The following is a 19,064-nucleotide window of genomic DNA, read 5'->3' as shown; positions in this document are numbered from 1 at the left end:
ATCTGACTCCCATCCCCACCTCTCAACAGAGGTAGCTCATGTGAAGTCTCCAAGGATTCTGCGCACCCAGCAGTCTTCCTGTCTGCTCTTAGCATCTCTCCCAGCTCCCTGCAGTGTGACAAGGCTCCCACCGCACCCTGCTTACCACTCTCCCGGCTGGGCTTTAGGACCCTGCCTTCTCCTCCTCCAGCTCTCAGAACTCCAATGTTCTTTCTCTGTCTCTGTCCACAGCTACTTTCCCTCTCCCATACATTCCATGTGGGTGCTTCTCTCTTTTAAAATTCACTCTAGGCCCGGCGTGGTGGCTCACGCCTATAATCCCAGCACTTTGGAAGGCCGAGGAGGGTGGATTGCCTGAGCTCAGAAGTTCGCAACCAGCCTAGTCAACATGGTGAAACCTCATCTCTACTAAAATACAAAAAATTAGCCGGGCATGGGGTCACGCGCCTGTAGTCCCAGCTACTTAGGAGGCTGAGGGAGGAGAATTGCTTGAACCCAAGAGGTGGAGGTTGCAGTGAGCCCAGATCACGCCACTGTACTCCAGCCTGGGTGAGAGACTGAGACTCCGTCTCAAAAAAATACGTAAAATAAAATTCACTCTAGGCCGGGTGCGGTGGCTCAAGCCTGTAATCCCAGCACTTTGGGAGGCCGAGACGGGCGGATCACGAGGTCAGGAGATCGAGACCATCCTAGCTAACACAGTGAAACCCCGTCTCTACTAAAAAATACAAAAAACTAGCCGGGCAAGGTGGCGGGCGCCTGTAGTCCCAGCTACTCGGGAGGCTGAGGCAGGAGAATGGCGTAAACCCTGAGGCGGAGCTTGCAGTGAGCTGAGATCCGGCCACTGCACTCCAACCTGGGCGACAGAGCAAGACTCTGTCTCAAAAAAATAAATAAATAAATAAAAATAAAAATAAAAAAATAAAATTCACTCTAAATAATTATTTATTATAGCTGTTTGCCCCCTACCCCAGCTCATGTTGTTGTAAATGGTAATTAATTCTTAGCTGAGTCTTTCCCCCACCTGATTTTTCTTAAAGAAGTGATAACTGTGGAATGATTATCACAGAAGGCCAAAGAAAAAAAGAACTAGGCAGTCCATAGAAGACAGCCTCTGAAGTACTGAACATTTTTTCTACCTAGTTGTTTATGTAATTCTTTTGTATTTCCTTCTTAAATGGTTTCCTCTCGCTGTAGGCAATCCTTACATTCCCCTCTCCACACCGATACGTAGTTCTGGTCATGTATTTCCAAATGCCCCAGCTAATGTTTAACAGCCTGTCTTTCCACCTGAAGCCCAGTAGTTCAACAATTTAAATGCATTTTCACCCTGAAAACTAGATCTTGGCATGACTTCATTTTAGATGGCCACAGTATTCTTCTCGCAATCATTTGTGACTGAAAATTTGGAGCCATATTCACCTCCTTCATTACCCAATCAAGACAGTGATACCCTCTTTGTCTGAAAAAGGGACCCAGAGTGGCATATGGTTTGGTTCTGTGTCCCCACCAAGTCTGTTAAATTGTAATCTCCAGTGTTAGAGGTGGGGCCTGGTGGGAGGTGACTGGATCATAAATAGTTTAGCGCCACTTGTCCTGGATACACTATAGTGATAGAGAGCTGGTTGTTTAAAAGTGTGTAGCGCCTCCCCATCCGCTTCCCTCCTGTTCCAGCTCCAACTTTGCTGCTTTTACTCCGCCATGAGTGAAAGCTCCCTGAGGCCTCCCCAGAAGCAGATACTGCCATGCTTCCTGTATAGCTGCAAGACCTCAAGCCAATTAAACCTCTTTTCTTATAAATTACCCAGTCTCAGGCATTTTATAGCAATGTGAGAATGAACGAATACAAGCACATTGCTTTCTGGGTGGGGTAAGGCTCTGACTCTGCCCACCATGTGTTGCTACTATTTCCTTCCTCTCTCTTTCTTTCTCTTTCTTTTTTTCTTTTCTTTCTTTCTTTCTTTTTTTTTTTTTGTCAGTCTCATTCTGTCACCCAGGCTGGAGTGCAGTGGCACCATCTCAGCTCACGGCAACCTCCACCTCCCAAGTTCAAGAGATTCCCATGCTTCAGCCTCCCGAGTAGCTGGGATTACGAGCATGTATTACCATGCCAGGCTAATTTTTGTATTTTGTTTAGTAGAGAGCGGTTTCACATGCATACTGGCCAGGCTGGTCTTGAACTCCTGGCCTCAAGCAATTTGCCCGCCTTGGCCTCCCAAAGTGCTGGGATTACAAAGATTTGAGCCACGGTGCCCAGCCTATTTCCTTCCCATTTCTGACGTCCATACCTTCCTTCTTTCTTGTACACTATGTTTAGGACTCAGGCTTGTCAAACCCAATCAAAGCGCCGCTACAGCCCCTAAAAAGCCTCTTTGCCTCTAGTCCCTCCCGATGAATCCACATAACATGCCATACCGAATGCATTTTCTCCAGAACACTTCTTTGTATGGACCATTTCTTGGCTCAAAAACACCACAGGCACTTTCCACTATTGGGAACAGAGTTTCCAACATATATTCTATACAACACTAATCTCAAGTGATACTTACGAAAAACTGCAGGAAAATAAGTTTGGGAAACAGAAATACACTGTTTTCCTTGGAGGTTCCTAATCCATATTAGTACAGTAAAGTCTGTGAGGAAGCCTGCAGTAACGAAACCCTTCATGATGTGTTTACCCCAGCATTTTTCATGTGGATTCAATCACGGGACCCTTTTTTCACCTCGTATTTATCAACGTGGAATATGCTCTGGGAATGCTGACCTGGGGGACGAAGTCCAGTTGCTTTATCCTAAAATTCAGTGCTGCAAGTGACTCATACAGGATCATTTCCTACTGATCACTACCGACCACGAATGAGGTGAAACTCTTTATTGTCTCTTGATAACATCCAGGGCTTTCCCATTGTTCTGCCCTGGCCTATGCGGTCCACAAAACCAAAACACTCTTCTCAATCCCTGCTTCATGGCCAGATCCTCTCCATTCCCTTTTTTTTTTTAAATTATTATTTATTTGTTCATTTATTTATTTTTGAGATGGAGTTTCCGTTTGTCACCCAGGCTGGAGTACAGTGGCATGATCTCAGCTCACTGCAACCTCCACCTCTCAGGTTCAAGTGATTCTCCTGCCTCAGCCCTGAGTAGCTAGGATTATAGGTGCATGCTACCAAACCCAGCTAATTTTTGTATTTTTAGTAGAGATAGGGTTCTGCCATGTCGGCCAGGCTGGTCTCAAATTCCTGACCTCAAGTGATCCGCTCACCTGGCCTCCCAAAGTACGGGGATTACAGATGTGAGCCACTGAGCCTGGCCCTCCATTCCTTAAGCCCTAACTTCCATCCTGCCTCCTCCCTGTTATAAGCTTTTCAGCTGGACATGGCCTCTTCTCCTCTAAAGTCCTTGCTGCCTGTGCCACATGAATACTCCCTTCGGGACATTTGCTGTTGCACTGAATTACTCTATTATTTTGCAATATCACTTCCAGTTTTGCATGGGACCTCAGCTTCCTTATATGCTCAGGGCAGAAACCCCTGGAAGGCATTTTTAGATCCTCCAGTGCCTCACATGTCCAAATTTTCTCCGTCCCTTCACCAGGAAATCTCTCCAATGTATGGTTTTGTATCAGTTTGTCCTAAGAATTCTCCCAGAGATGAAATTGGCTTCTATCTTTCAATGGTAGTGAAACAGCATTTCTAAATGTCACCACTGACTTTTAAATAACTGTCTCTGCTTCTCCTCTTCCCTCTCTACCTGCCCCGTATTTGTATTTGGCCAGGCCCTCTTACCTCTCCCCTCTTTTCTATGTGGCCCTTTCCAGAAGTGGGTGCTGTGTTAATATTTGATCATTTCACTTATTGTCTAAAATCTCCTGTCCCAACAAACCTTTAACCAGATTGGCAAAACTAACTGAAATCTAAAAGTGCTACCACTTTTTCTGCCTATCTCCTGACAGGGATAGTCCCTAACAGTGAGAATGCTGATGTCCAAGGGATACATTACAAGGCTCACTGCACCATGAGGAGCTCAAGAGGGAGACGTCCACCTGCAGCGATCCCTTGCTTCTGCTCTTTTAATAGTTGCCCCAAACAATATTTTTCTGGACTGAAAGCACAGGCCAGGATTCTAGGAACCAGAATGCAAGGCACTCTTATTAATCTGCAAACAAAAAACAGTGGCAAGGAAGGTATTCACACTTACATTGAAAGCGCCCAGAAGAAACAAGGTGGGTTGTAACCCGACCGAAAATATCAGTCGTAGAATTGTGGAGGCAATTAAGGCCCGGATGCCATGGGGCTTTGGGAGGGCAATGACGATGGCCAGGGAGATGAGCATGGCTGTCCACAGGAGGCCCGACCAGTGGGGCTCCAGGGTTCCTGCAAGGACAAAACAGGGTTCTCTCACAAATCTGTGCATTCACTGAGTACAGGGGACAGACCTAAAACATGCACCATTACAGATTCTTCAATAACTTTTTTGGCTTACGAGTCCCAACTCTCACCTCCAGTTCTCTGCCCCATCCATAACCAGCCCCATCAGTGTTTTCTGACCTCCAAGCCTTCACACACGCTCCTTCTGCTGGGAAGTTCTTCCCTTCTCGTTCATCTCAGGTCTTAGCTTTGACATCACTTCTTCCAGGAGGCCTGCCCCAATCCCCTTCCTCCCCACAAAAACACGTCAGGAGTTCCCTCCTCCTCCATATTCCCTGCTTCCAGTCATCCCTACAGGACACTATTTCCTAATGGTCAGTTTACTTGTCTCTCTCTCACCCGATTGCACATTCCCCAAGGGAAGTACCTGGTGCCTGGCAGGCACTCACGAAAAGCTTGTTCGAGAAATAAAACTCATGCATGTGTCACACTTCACTCAGAGAAGGCGACGTGAAAGCCTAAACTTAATTTCTATTAAAAGTATGCAAAGGAAAAATGCAGGTCCCCTGCCTGAATCAGATTTCTCCAAGGGAAGGAGAAAGGCAACTTCCGTGTCATGAGCATCATCCTACAATTAGATTACCCCTGCAGTCAAAGAGCTTATACCAATTTTTATCATCTCTTGCTACTGCAAGTTCTATTTAGAGTGTCCCACGAGACGGCTTGGTTATATAACATGAGCCAACACGGCTAAAAATATAGTTCTGTAAAACACTCATTAAAAAAAAAACACCCCTATTTCAAATGCTGTCACATTTGGAGTCTCCTTCAGATGTAAACAAGCAGCACTACATGATTAAGGCCACTTATATAAAGGAGCTTCACTTCTTCAGAGATGCTGGGATTGTGGCACCATTGGGGAGGAGACACCTCTGCAGGGTACAGCTCTTCCAGCAGCTGCTGGCTGCCCTAGTTCATTGAGTCCACGCCTGCCGGGATTCAGCCTCACTTTAACAACTGTTCCCCCCGCCCAGCCACTTACCTCTTCCCTTTTGAAATCCTTCAAAAGGCAAAGCTGATGGGGAATGGGGACAAAGAGGCAGAGGTTTCTCGGAAATTCAAGAAGTGCACATTGAGGCACATGTGCTGCTTTCCAAGCATTTAACAATTGTTAGACAATCTTGTCAAGCCCTTGACGTTGATGACCATTTATTTAGCCTATTGTCCCCAGTCTACTCTAAAGGAAACTGAGTCTTGGGTGACATTTCTTGCCCAAAGTGATGCAGCAAATGGTTGCAGACCATTTGCCTCTGAAGTCGATGGTCCTTAATCAATATTTTTAAAAAGCCATGCATTTTAAGGGTAAAATTTGGTGAATCTTGGCAGTTCATATAGTCATGAAACCACCACATGTAACTGTCACCACAATCAAGATACAGAACATGTTTATCACTCTAAAAGTCTCCTTGTGCCTCTTTGCAGGTGATGCCTTGCCCCATCCCTACCCCCAGTTACTACTGATCTGATATCAGTCCCTATAGCTTTGCACTTTCTAGAATTTCATAAAAATGGGAAAATAATCCTATCAGGTAGTCTTGTGTGCTTGACTTCTTTCACCTAGCAAGTTTTTAAGATGCATCCAGGTTACCATGTTTGTATTGATACTTTGTACTTTCTATTGCTGAGTATATTATAGTATGGATATATTACAATTTATTTGTCCAGTTAACAGTCAATGAGTTTCTAGTTTGAAGTGATTACAAATAATGCTACTAGAAACATTCAAGTACAATTCTTGGAGTGGACATATTTTCATTTCTCTTGGACAAACATAAAGAAGTAGAATGTTGGATCCTAAAAGACAATACCAAACTGTTTTCCAAGGTGAATGTATCACATTGCCTTCCCACCAGCAGTATATGACAGTTCCATCTGATCCACAGCATCACCAACACTTGGTAGTGCCCATCTTTTTCATTTGGTCATTCTAGTAGGTTTGCAGTGGAATGGTGTTGTGATTTTAATTTACATTCCCCTGATAACTAGTGACGCTGAACATCATTTCATGTGCTTACTGGTCATTCATATATCTTCTGTGAAGTGTCTGATCAAATGTTTTGCCCACTGTTTTAACTGAATAGCCTTTTTATTATTGAGTTGTAAGAGTTCTTTACATATTCTGGATATAAGCTTTTTATCAGATATATATTTTGCAACTATTTTCTTCCAGTCTGTGGCTTACCTATCATTTTCTGAAGTGCTTAATGCCACTTTAAATGGACTCTTAAGATGATCTCAGTATCATCAATGTGACCAGTACAAGGTATGTCCCAAATCCTGAAGAGGCCAATGTAAAAATGCTGTCTCCATGCTATAACAGCAGTGTTAAAAAACACAGTGCTAGATTCCAAAAAACCAACTCTAGAAAGACATCTTTGAGACAGTTGGAGAAATCTGAATTTGGACAGGCTATTACAGGATTTGCTGTTAGTTTTGTTAGATATGATAATGGCATGGTGATTATACATATTTTAAAATGTTCTTATAAGTTAGAGATATACACTGAAATATTTATGGACAAAAAATCCAAGATGTCTAGACTTCTTTAAAATGTTTCAGAAAATATAGTACAGGGATAGATGAAACAAGATAGGCAAAATTGTTAAAGCTGGCTGATAGGTACATGGTAGCTCATTATACTGTTCTTTCTACTTGTGTGTATATTTGACAATTTCAATAATAAAAACATTTAAAAAGTAGTACTACATTTGCTTTAGCCATCATGGCATGCTCACAAATTCAGTAAGCAATCTGAAGCTGCCTGAGTTGCATGCTTTTGAAAGACTGTAACTTGTCAGTTCTAAAACAAAGTTGTGGGGGCGGTGATAGTTTTGAAAAGGAGCTTTTAAGGCCACTGGTTCTTGGCAGTCACAAACCTTGTAAGCCACAGAACGACACAAAATCAGCACACATGATATGGCTGTTATATACATTCAAGAGGGACATTATGAAATCTTGTCTTTAGGATGCAACAAATTCTAACACATATTAGCTCAAAGAATACTTTCAGGTCAACAAACCAGATCTTGTTTCTAGGCAGGGTTAATACAACCCTTCTTCTGAGGATGGTTAGCAGTGAGTATAGAAAATGCCCTCAATGCATCTCACAAAAGGAAAAAAGAATCCCTCTGAGAGTGAATTGATGCACTTAAGGCAATATCAGCCACTAGATAATGGCAAAGGCTTCGCTGGGTCAGATCAGCCTCAGGTCAAATCTCCTAGGAACTCTGATTTTTGCTTTTTGTTTAGTCCATCAGCATGGAATTCTAAAGCCCATGATTCCAAACCAGGCATCCTTGCCTCCTGCAGACCAGCCTGAGTTGATGGCTCATTCAGAATGCACCATTTTAGAGCTGGAAAGACCCTCAATAGTCATGCCATCCAGGGGATCTCAAGCTTGGATGGGCAAGAAACACATGCTCTGGAGATCTTGACTAGTTTGGCAACTGTTTTTCCCTGGGTTCTGCAGGACTTTCTGAAGCCATATCAAAATTTTCCAACCATGGGCTTAATGTAAGCATCTCTTCACACAGAGGATGACAAAGACTTGCTGAAGTGGCTTGCCCAGAGTGGCTTGGCAAGTGAGCGGCAGGAGTCAGGCAGACACCTTAAGTCTCTGGACTTCCTAAGTCTAAGAATGCCACGGCAGGAGGCTTGTCACTGAAGGGTGGGGGGCTGTCAACTCCCTGACCCCAAAATGGGCCTGAATGCTGCCACAAATGACCGGTGAAGAAAACAGACGTGGTGAATAATAAAATCTGTTTGAAATACTGTGAAGGCAATGGAGAGGAAATGAAAACACAGACAAGGTAAGGGTTGAATAATCTGCTGTGAGGAGCATGACAACTTCCCTGAGGTGAAAGGAGACCTGGGCCTCCTCTGCCACAGCTGGCTGAGCTCCTCACTAGCCCTCTGCCACACATACCTCTGCTGACTGGCAGCTGGGTTAAGGTGAACATCCCCAAAGAGAAAACCTTGCAGCCCTGGGTTCTAGTCAAATCTTTTAGACACAGACATGGGCATTCATGCTTCCTGACATGACATTTAAAAAAAAAATCCCCCCTGGACTTGTGTTTAGATTGTACTTTTGGGTGGTGGGGGGGATTCAAATGGTGCCTTCCATGTAACTTAAGGTCAAACAGAAAAGCTAACGCCTCAAAAGGGTAACTTAGGCATATAAGCATTACATAACATGTCATTGCTTTCAGATTGGTCCTTAAACTGACTTATTACCTGTACATGTCTGGTCAGTTGATGTCTGTATGATTAAGCTAAAGAGTGGAGCCTGAAACTTACTCCTGTGTGGTTTTTGTGTCTTACGTTTGGGCTCTTTATCCCATTATCTTTCACACAAGGTGGTTCCTGGCAGGTTGTTATATGCGTATGTGAGGTGATCTGCCAAAAAGCTCTGATGAAAAATTTAGCTGGGAGGTGGACCTCCCAGGTGGCTATTGTGGATGTCAGAAAAGGGGCCGTGAATGTATCACAGAAGGGGAGCTTTGAATGCCTGCCACTGGAACCCCACAAGTGAGGATGCTTCTAGGATGCCATTAATGTGTTGAGGGGCCCCAAATAGCAAAATGCCTCCCTCCGAATTGTCTGCCTTTTCTCAGCAAAATGTGTAGCCTGGAAGGAGGTGGGCTGGGGGGGAATCCAGAAAGACCATAATCATCATGTTTTGTTATATGAATAATGGCAGGTAGCTCTTAATAGACTAAACATTGTACAGTCTGCAGTCATTCAAGTCCTGCCTCCCCTGGAAAAAAAAAAAAAAAAAATATTCCAGAGATTTCTTACAAATTCTTTAGTCTGAAATCAATTCCAGAAGTGCGGTGTGGGAATACACATACTGGACTGAGCATCAAAACATCTATGTTTTAGAGTTAGCTCTGCCATTAGTTAGCTATGTGACTTTGGCCTGATCTCTTAACTGCTCTGAGACATAGTTTCCTCATATATAAAACAAGGGGTCGATTAAGAGACTTTCTCACAGGTTTAATAGTATCTAGCTGCTTCTCTTTCTTTCCTGGTTTAAAAAAAATGGATAAAAATGTTAAATTATTTAATTTAGATTTAAAACTAAATCTGTGGTAACAGCTACAATCTCCTCTTGTCTGAACGTGGATAACTGGGATCCCCCATATTGCACCAATACATCCAGGAACCGCAATCGAGATGCAAGTCATAGCCTTCCTGCTGTTTCTAATAGATTTTTTGAAATTAAAGATATGGGTACCTCCTCGGACTCCTTTAAATGGGTAGAAAAACGCCACGAGCAGGTTCATCAGGACGGCCAGGTTAAACGAAATGCTGCTCCAGAAAGACATGTTGCGGGCACACCAGTACAACACGGGCTGGGCTGCAGAGACAAAGGCAAAGCCATGTGAGGTTGGAGACCCCGAGCGGGAACGCCAGGAATGCAATGTGGCCCTTCCACCCGCTCTGCCCCACAAGTCCACTTTTGTTCCCGGTTTTTACCACAACAGTAAAAATGATCGTTTGTTTTGAACTTGGTACATAATGACATCAGATTGGTTTATTTTTGTGTGGAGTACTTACTGGAACAGAAGATGTATTGGGGTGGAGTAAGGAGAGAGGAAAAAGAGAAAAGTTGGAGCATCTATAAACCCTGTATACCCCGGTCACAGCCATCAGTTACGGAATCTGGGGGTTATCCAGAGTTCACACATTGAGCTCTCGGTTCCCCCTAGGGCTCCGGGACCAGACGAGATGCCTGGAGAGACCCAAGAAATCAATTAGCTTTTTAGAAGTGCGGGGCACTGGGGAAGGGCGGGGGAGATACAGCCTTCAGAGTCCGCCCAGCTGGGCCCCAGACTAGGGCTGGTACCATTTCCACATTCCTCTCTGGCTCAACATGCTCCGCTAACACGCCAGTGCCTAAAAGCAAGGCAATGATTCCTCTCCTGGCATTGAGTCATCTGCCATTTGCCTGAAGTTGGATGATCATTCTTGAGGACAGGGAAGCGAGGGGTACAAGTTGCTGACCTGGTGGTCAGCAGCAGAGTTCCCATCTCCAGAGCTATGGCAGAGAAAGAACGTGGCAGCAAAGCCATCACAGAAGGTCAAGAGACAGAGACACTTTGGACATTGCTGCCACCTTAATCCACCGTTGCCCACAGGTTATCCCATGCTGGCCGGACATTCTCAGTCTTAGAACAACAAAACACTTGGTTACAGGGGTGCCTTTTTCCCTGAACTCTTTTTCAATGGTGCTTTACACTTAGGGTGACGCTCCAAAATAGACATGGTAGGCATAATTTCAGCGTCCATGTCAGAGGCGAAGTTTCCAAAACACACTCTCATTCCATATCATCCCCCTCCAGAGAAAAGCATGGAGTACGTGAGAATGGATCTCTATCGTATATTTCTTTTTCCCAATGAAGTCATCATGTAACTTTGGGACAGCAGCCAATGACAAATCCAATGGCCCTATAATAATGCTTGTAGCAGCAGCCAAGCCTTTGGGAGCTTCCAACCAAAATAAAATTATGGTGCAATTAAATAGAGCCCTGGGTAATTTATTAATCGCCCATATCATGTTTGCACTTGGTAACAGGCAGTGTTTCCAAACTGTAGAGTTTTAGAGCCATGAGCAATCATCTAGTTTAAAATCCCTCATTGTTTAAACGAGAGAAACTGAGGCTCAGCACAGGGCAGAAGCAGTGGAGATCTTGTTACCCAGGTTAGTGATCCTCTGGGGTCAGCGACAGGGATAAAAATAAATGACCCATGTGACAATTCAATGGGGTAGCCAGCCAGGACCCAGTCAACCACTAGGTAGCAATGTACTTTTTTTGGGAAGTTGATTGCTGAAGTAAATTTAAGCTGAGACATTTGTCTGCTCTAGAAACAACAGCTATTGTGTTTCTTCTGGGACTGAAGCCCATTTCTGATCTGGATATGTAAACTCCAGAAGAGGACAGAAGAGATGAATGGCAAAGAGTTGATAATTGCTGAAGCTGAGTGATGGATACATGGGAATCTGAAATATCCTCTCCACACCAGTGTGTGTATAAAAAGCTCATAAAATGAAGTTGGGGGGAAAATGGATCTGGTAAAGCTCAATGCTGGTCTGTGTAAGCTAGCATTTGCTTCAGAGGGAGTGCTCGGTATCAAATGTGAGTGTGTGCACTGCAGGATATACTAATATGATTGTAATAAATGGTCTTCAACTATGGCATATAGCTCATAAAATAAACCTTATTTTTATAAAGCTAACATTCTACTTAAGTTGTAGTGTTGTTTTCAACCTGGACAAACATTCAGTCCTTCAAATCAATTAGGTATTTATCCAGGTGCAAGAAGATGCTTAGAGACCAATCTTGATGTGCAATGTCTTTTATTTTCTGTGGCACATGGAATTATGTCCCCGTCTACCTTTCCAGACACTTCTCCCACTCCCCTTCCCAATATACTCTGCCTTTGTATCCCAATCTAGTGGTGGGTCCTGAACACAGCCCGTACTCTCCAGCCTCTGCACACTCCCTTTGTGTCAATTTAAAAATATGTTCATGAATTATTTGATCCTCCTCCCTCCAAGTGGTACACCTTAATGTCCTTTCCACTTGAGTATGGGCTGGACTTAACAACTTGCTACTAATAAGAGCAGACTGAAACTGTTGGTTCATGCCTTCTGAGACTAGGTGATATTAATAAAAACACTGCGGCTTCCTCCTCCTCCTCCTCCTCCTCCTCTCTCTCTCCCTCTCTGTCATCAATAATTTGCTCTGAGGAAATCATCTGCCATGTCACGAGGATGCTGAAACAGACCTATGGAGAGGTCCATGTGGAGGGGAACTGAGGTCTCCTGCTGACAGCCATGTAAGAGCACCAAGGAGTGGACCCTGTAGGTCCACTTATGCCTTCACATGATGGCAGCCCTGGCTGATATCCTGGCTACAACTAATGAAAGACCTGAGCCAGAACCATCCAGAGGAGCCACTCCCAAGTTCCTGACCCCAAGAAACTGTAAGAAAATAAACATTTATTGTTTTAAGTCACAACATGTTGGGGCAATTTGTTATACAACAATAAAAAGCAACTAATCTACTTTCTGTGGCAGGCAAAATAATGTGCCCCCCTCAAACATGTTGACATGTGTATCATTAGAACTTGTGAATGTGCTACCTTACCTGGCAAAATGGGCTTTGCAGGTATGATTAGGTTAAGGATGTGAGGAGGGGAGGTTGTCTTGGATTATCTGGGTAGGTCCAATGTGGTCACAGTATCCATATAGGTGAGAGAGTGAGAGAGGGAACAGGAGGGTCAGAGCCAGAGTGGCGCAGCATGAGAAATGCTCTATTGGACAATGCTGCTTTGAAGGTGGAGGGAGGGGCCGGGAGCCACAGGTAGCCTCTAGCAGCTGGAAAAGGATATGGCCTTCAGAAGGAACACAGCCCTATCAACACCTTGGTGTTAGCTCAGCGAGAATCTTTTCAGACCTCTGACCTCCAGAACTGTAAGATAATCAAAGTATGTTGTTGTAAGCTTCAAGCTTTGTGGTAATTTGTTATAGCAGCAACGGGAAACAAATACATCTCCCCGTTCCCCGGTCTCTCAGGCTGCGTCTATCCAAGTCCTACAGACCTTTCTAGATGCTACTCGATCCTACCTTTTCTCTGAAGCCTTCCTTTCTTGTACTTCCATGTATCAATGCTTGATTACAGCTCTGGTCACAAACAGCTTGGTATTGCAGCCACTTAAAAATATGCCGTTGTTGTCTGTCCACTTCAGATAGTAAGTGCCCACAGGAGGAGTCATAGTGTACACACTGTTGAATTCTCCACTGTACCTTATAGCAGGGGGTCCCCAACCCTGGGGCCGCGGACCAGTTCTGGCCCATAGCCTGTTACGAACTGGGCTGCACAGCAGAAGGTGAGCAGCAAGCAAGCACTACTGCCTAAGCTCTGCCTCTGTCACATCAGCAAGGGCATTAGATGCTCACAGGAGTGTGAACCCTATTGTGAACTGCACATGTGAGTGATCTAGTAGGCTGTACGCTCAAGAAAATCTAATGCTTGATGATCTGAGGTGGAACAGTTTCATCCCAAAACCATCCCTCATTCCCCATACCACCCCCACAATCTGTGGAAAAATTGTCTTCCAGGAAACCAGTCTCTGCTGCCATAAAAGTTGGGGACTGCTGCCTTACAGCATGTTTTCTACTTATCAGGGGCTAAAAGTTGGTTGGATCAATATACCTGCTACATTATAGCAAAAGGTGGAGTGCTGTGATCCTGGATTGGCAGGGCAATTTAAATAACCACAGCCTAGGGCATCTCTTGATAACATTCTTTCCTAGTTTTTTGTTTGTTTGTGTTTATTTTAGAGGAACAGGCCTTTACTGGAAGGCTTGGACTCCATATATACTTATGAGTGGGATAATCACACGGGAAAACCCCATGCAAGAAACTGTCAGCATATTCAACTCTGCCTCGATTTCCTCTTTCTCTCTCTTCTCATTTTCCTAGCCCAGAGTTTTCACTTCACCGGGGATAGGATTTTCAAGAGAGGATGTCAGAGGAGATGGTGAGAGAGAGGATGTGAGTGCACAGAAGAGGATGTGTGTTCTAGTGTCAATAAAGCAGGGAAGAGAGTTTATGAAGCGCAGAGCAACTGCATATTTTAATCTTGCAGAAGAAAATACTAAGCCCCATCAGTCTCAGACAGACCTCACTACATGTCTGAGTGCTAGCTGCAGATCTACTGAAGAAGAGATGATCCTCTGCAATACATTCAGGAAAAGGTAAAAGAGCTAAATGAATGAGCCTGAAAAATTGCTTCTGCAGACTTATTAGAAGAGATATAAGCTACTTAGAGGGGAAAATGCAGTTTCATTTTAATTATATTTCTGATGAGTACATTTCTCCCTCCCCAAGTGTGCAAATCATGGTTAATTCAGTTATTATTTTCAATTTCTCTCTTACCAGCAGATAGTTTTGAAGCCAATTAAAATCTTTCAGCTGACAACTGCAGTTGTGCTTAAGTTTCACTGAAATGAAAACTGTTTTTCAAAAAAAGAATGACTGAAATAAGGAAGGTATTAGCTACAATGTAATATAAGTCTTGGAATAACGACCATGCTACAATCCGTCAATTAGGTCATCTTAATCCCTCACTTCACAGGTGAGGGTCTGGGAGCAGTTAAGCCATTTGTCCCAGGGCACAGAGCCTGTGGGGTGCGGAAATGGACTAGAACTCAGATTCACCATTCTTTGGGGCTGAGGGTCCTCCTACTATTCCAGGCTGGAGACAATATCTCATAAAAAGGGATATGGAGATATCTCATCTCACCAGAAAAGGTGAAAACCTTTTTGCCATCTCCAAAATAAGCCTTTTGGAGAACTTATAAAATACATACATTATACATAAAACATTTCATAAAATAATTTGTAGAGAATGAATGTATCAGTGCATGTGTCTGACCAATTTCATAGACACATATACTGATAAGGCTAAAATTACAGCTTATTAACTATCATGGAGGTTTGGATACAAGAACTCAGGACTGGCCGGGCGCAGTGGCTCACGCCTGTAATCCCAGCACTGTGGGAAGCCGAGAGGGGTGGATCACAAGGTCAGGAGTTTGAGACCCTCCTGGCCATCATGGTGAATACAAAAAGTAGCCAGGTGTGGTGGCATGCTCCTGTAACCTCAGCTACTCAGGAGGCTGAGGCAGAGGAATTGCTTGAACCCGGGAGGCGGAGGTTGCAGTGAGCTGAGATCGCACCACTGCACTCCGGCCTGGGCGACAGACCAAGACTTTGTCTCAAAAACAAAAACAAAAACAAAAACAAAACACCTCAGGATTATTCCCTAAAGCTGGAATGACGGAATATCCCAGTGAAGGACAAAAGCAACAGATACATTTTCTCCTATGTAACATAATAGCTAGAAAAATGAGGATGAAATGGGTGGGGTCTATGTCTCCCTTTCTGGGGGCAGGGTATCTTTTTCCCTCTTATTGCCCAAGCATGGTGCTCTGTAAAAGTTTCCATGTTCATGAGGCTCCTGCAGCTGCAAGAGTCTGAGGAATCTACAGTAGGCTATGAGGACACTCCGATACCAGAATTACACCTGTGTCTCCTGAGGTCCACACCATGGAGGGCACAGAGGCTGGTCTGCTAATGGTCTCCTGGCCCCTCGGTCAGGCACTAGACATGGAGCTGGCTGAGGGATGGATTTGGCCTGGCCAGACTTTTTGTAATGTTTGAAAGTGCTGCACAGGGAGGTGCCCCTTAGAGATGAGCAAGAGTACAGCGGGGCTGGAAGTGAGGTGGGAATGAGACTTTTGGGCGAACCTTCTTGCACCGCCTTCTCTGCCATTAGCCTAATCTAGGGATGCAGGCAGGTAGGGAGAAAAGGGAAGAAAAACACAGCGCTGGTCCGTGCCTGCTCAGATTGACAGCATCACGGAGAAGACAAAAGCTCTGGGAAACTGACCTCCAACACGGCTGTTCTCCACCCCAGTTCTACCCCTCAGAAAGAGCTCAACACATCACAACTATAGCTGGAATCCAGCATTTCAAATAAAAAAATCTGGCTCCTCATGAACAAATAGAAATGAAGTACGATCCTTTTTAAGTTGGTCTCAACAGCCAGCGCCAAGCACAAGGTTGGTACTGAAGGATCATGTTAAAACCCCAGTGAAAACCAGGAACAGAGAAGCCCCCTGGGGAAGCCCTACGAATGTGTTTTAGACCAGTAATTTCCACCTGACTGGCTGGGATACTCAATGGGACTCGCTGCTGAGCAATGATGCATCTTATGTGGCAAATGATTCCACTGCCTGTAAAACGATTTAGTCTAAAATCCAAGCTACCCCATAAAAGGGAAAATACCAGAGTCTCTGGAGCAGGTGTGCTAGTAAATGAGCCAGCAAGCAGTGTGAATTTCCTGCTCAAGTGAACCATCCTGTAAGCTCAAGGGCCTGGGCTTTTCCCTTTTCATTTTCTAGATAGAGATACCAAAAGAGGCATTCAAAAAGCCTTCTATGGAGCTTTCCAATCAAATCAAGTCAAATTCTGATGCAGGAAGCCTTTTCAGGGGAGTTATCATACTTTGGCTCGAGCCCACTGATCAGCTGCAAAAGTGGTTATGACTTCCTGGTGGTCAGAGGTGCAAAGTATCATAAATGATACTAGCTTCGCTCCTGCTTGGAAATAAGCGCACCATGAAGCCCAAGTTTGTGAAATCCCAGAACTGTGTCTCTGTGTTGTTGCTGATGCGTTGGAACCCACCTCTCAGTTTCTTCTGCCAATTCATCTCATTGAAGAGGTCTTCAGACCGCAGAAAGAAATCGTTGATTTTGCTGCCTTGTTCGTCTCTCTCTGTAGTATAGTAAATTCGCAGTTTTGACTCCTTGGTTAGGAATTCACATATGCTGGGCACAGGAAAGACTATCTGTTCCATTGTTCGGTCTAATCTGACAATCTAGGATGAAAAAGTGGATGAGATTAAATATTCATCTTTGAAATCTTTTACTAAGACTATTTGCTCCTGGTGGTAGACTCGGTGGTTAAGATTGAGTATAATATGATCTCTGATTTTATAACCCCAGACTGGGCTGTGTGTCTCAGATTTATGTAAAAAATAGCTTGGGTAACCTTGAAAGAGTATTTTCCTAACTTCGGACCCATTACTTTTATTTATTTAATTTTAATTTTTTTTTTCTTTTTTTGAGACAGAGTCCAGAGTCTCTTGCTGTGTCGCCCAGGATGGCGTGCAGTGGCGTGATCTTGGCTCACTGCAACCTCTACCTCCTGGGTTTAAGTGATTCTCCTGCCTCAGCCTCCAGAGTAGCTGGGACTACAGGCGTCCACCATCACACCCATCTCTCTCTCTTTTTTTTTCTCAGTATTGACAGGATTTTACTATGTGGGCCAGGCTGGTCTCAAACTCCTGAGCCCAGGTGATCTGCCCACCTCGGCCTCCCAAAATGCTAGGATTATAGGCATGAGCCACTGTGCCCAGCCTAATGTTATTTTTTTTATCTAATCCAAGACAATGAGGAACCCATTAATTTTTTTTTTTTTTTTTTTTTTTTTTGAGATGGAGTCTCGTTTTGCTGTCCAGGCTGGGGTGTAGTGGTGCAATCTCAGCTCACTGCAACCTCTACCTCCTGGTGAACCCATTAATTTCTAATGTGACCAACTTTTATCTGGATCAATTTACTCTGTGTTTTGTATGCATGTTCACGTGAGGCTGGTGCTGTCCCTAGAACTTTCTGTAATGATGGAATGGTTCTGTGTCTGTCCTATCCACAAAGACAGCCACTAGTCACATGTGGCCCCAATCACTAACATGTGTGGCTAGCGCAACTGAGAGGCAGAATATTTAATTTTATTTAATTGCATTTAATAGCCATACATAGCTAGTGACGACCATGTTGGAGAGTACACTGCTAGGCAGTGTTGTAAATCTCACCTAAAGCACTTTCTCAGATAGTAACATTGGTTATTTTTCCTAGATGGGAACTTTAAAAAGAGATCTTTGGTTATATCCAGTTGCAGTGACCTCCTACCTCTTGTCAAAGGATCTAAAACATACAATGCATGAATCAACATGCCTATTTACCTCTGGGGCAGCACTTGCTGTTCTTTACGCTGGCTATGTTTGGGCCCCAGGGGTGGACACCGTGCAAGTTTCCTCCATGCCCTTCCTAGACTGGCTCAGCCCCCAGAGAGGAGGTACTCTGGTTGGATTGTTCACATTCTAGCACACTTGATTGTGTCATAGTCCTGGGAGGCAGTGATTTCAAAAGGGCTATGGGTTACAGTACAGTAGAGGCACAAGCCTCTCTTCTTCCTCCTCAGAGGTTGGAGAAGTCAGGTGAGGCCCAGGATGCAACGTGCTCACAAGAAGAGCTGGTCCTAGCTCTCCCAAAACCTTTGTTCCCTGATACAGCAAGAGAGGTGACTCAGGTCAAGTTGTAGTGGGAAACTCTCTTAGAGGTGAGACAGGTTCCCACAGTCCTGCCTCCATAAGTTCTGGGGAGTGTGTTCTTTAGACCAGTGGTTCCCAAATCTATGTGGAGATCAGGCTGGTTACCATACTGATTCTTGTCCATAACCCAACCCCATTTAACTGGAATTGTGGTGTGGGGTCAGTGACCAGAACCTGCACACAAGCAGCTCCCCCCAACGATTTTGGTGTATGCAAGGATCAGGGATCACCTCTGCCATGTCCTGCTTATCAAGAGCCTGCCTGCTTCATATAGTCAAGTGGACTATGGACAAGTGCTTCTTTTCACTGAAGGAAGATGATCTGAGGTGTGCATCTGGGTCCAGGAGGGAAAGGAGGAGTAGACAAGGAGGCCTCCTGGCAAGAACTGAGTTCTAGGCTCCAGGGCCACCCAGCCTAGTTCACCAGAGTGAAGACATTGGGTCTGCATAGAAAGCCCCCAGTAGTAACAAAGTGTTCCTGGCTTTGCGTTGATCACTCCCTAAGGAAACCTGAAGAGCTGGGTGGCTGGCCAAGGGCAAGATTTGAGAGCTAGGGCATGGCTGGTCACTTCTCTTTATCATTTAAGATCTACTCATAACTCTTTTTCAGTAGATTTAGAATCTGGAGTCAGAAGAACATATTCCAGTCCTTCTACGATCCCTCAAAAGCTAG

The 19,064-nt window shown here is 44.4% G+C and overlaps 1 protein-coding gene across 11 annotated transcripts in view; it reads right to left on the bottom strand.

Annotated features, from left to right (window-relative positions):
* The window catches only part of ITPR1 (inositol 1,4,5-trisphosphate receptor type 1), a 356,972-nt gene that overhangs the window by 44,488 nt on the left and 293,420 nt on the right, over positions 1–19,064 (bottom strand). For all 11 annotated transcript variants that reach the window (XM_033210504.1, XM_033210510.1, XM_033210513.1 and 8 more), the window contains 3 exons: positions 16,688–16,880; positions 9,664–9,786; positions 4,198–4,373 (listed from right to left, as the gene is read on the bottom strand). In XM_033210504.1, the coding sequence (XP_033066395.1) occupies positions 4,198–4,373; positions 9,664–9,786; positions 16,688–16,880 (492 nt within the window). The remainder of the gene's footprint in view (positions 1–4,197; positions 4,374–9,663; positions 9,787–16,687; positions 16,881–19,064) is intronic.

Source organism: Trachypithecus francoisi, unplaced genomic scaffold (genome assembly GCF_009764315.1).
Source record: "Trachypithecus francoisi isolate TF-2019V2 unplaced genomic scaffold, Tfra_2.0 Lachesis_group0, whole genome shotgun sequence".
Classification (NCBI taxonomy): domain Eukaryota; kingdom Metazoa; phylum Chordata; class Mammalia; order Primates; family Cercopithecidae; genus Trachypithecus; species Trachypithecus francoisi.
Note: the sequence above shows the minus strand (reverse complement) of the source record. Positions and strands in the feature narration are given on the sequence as shown.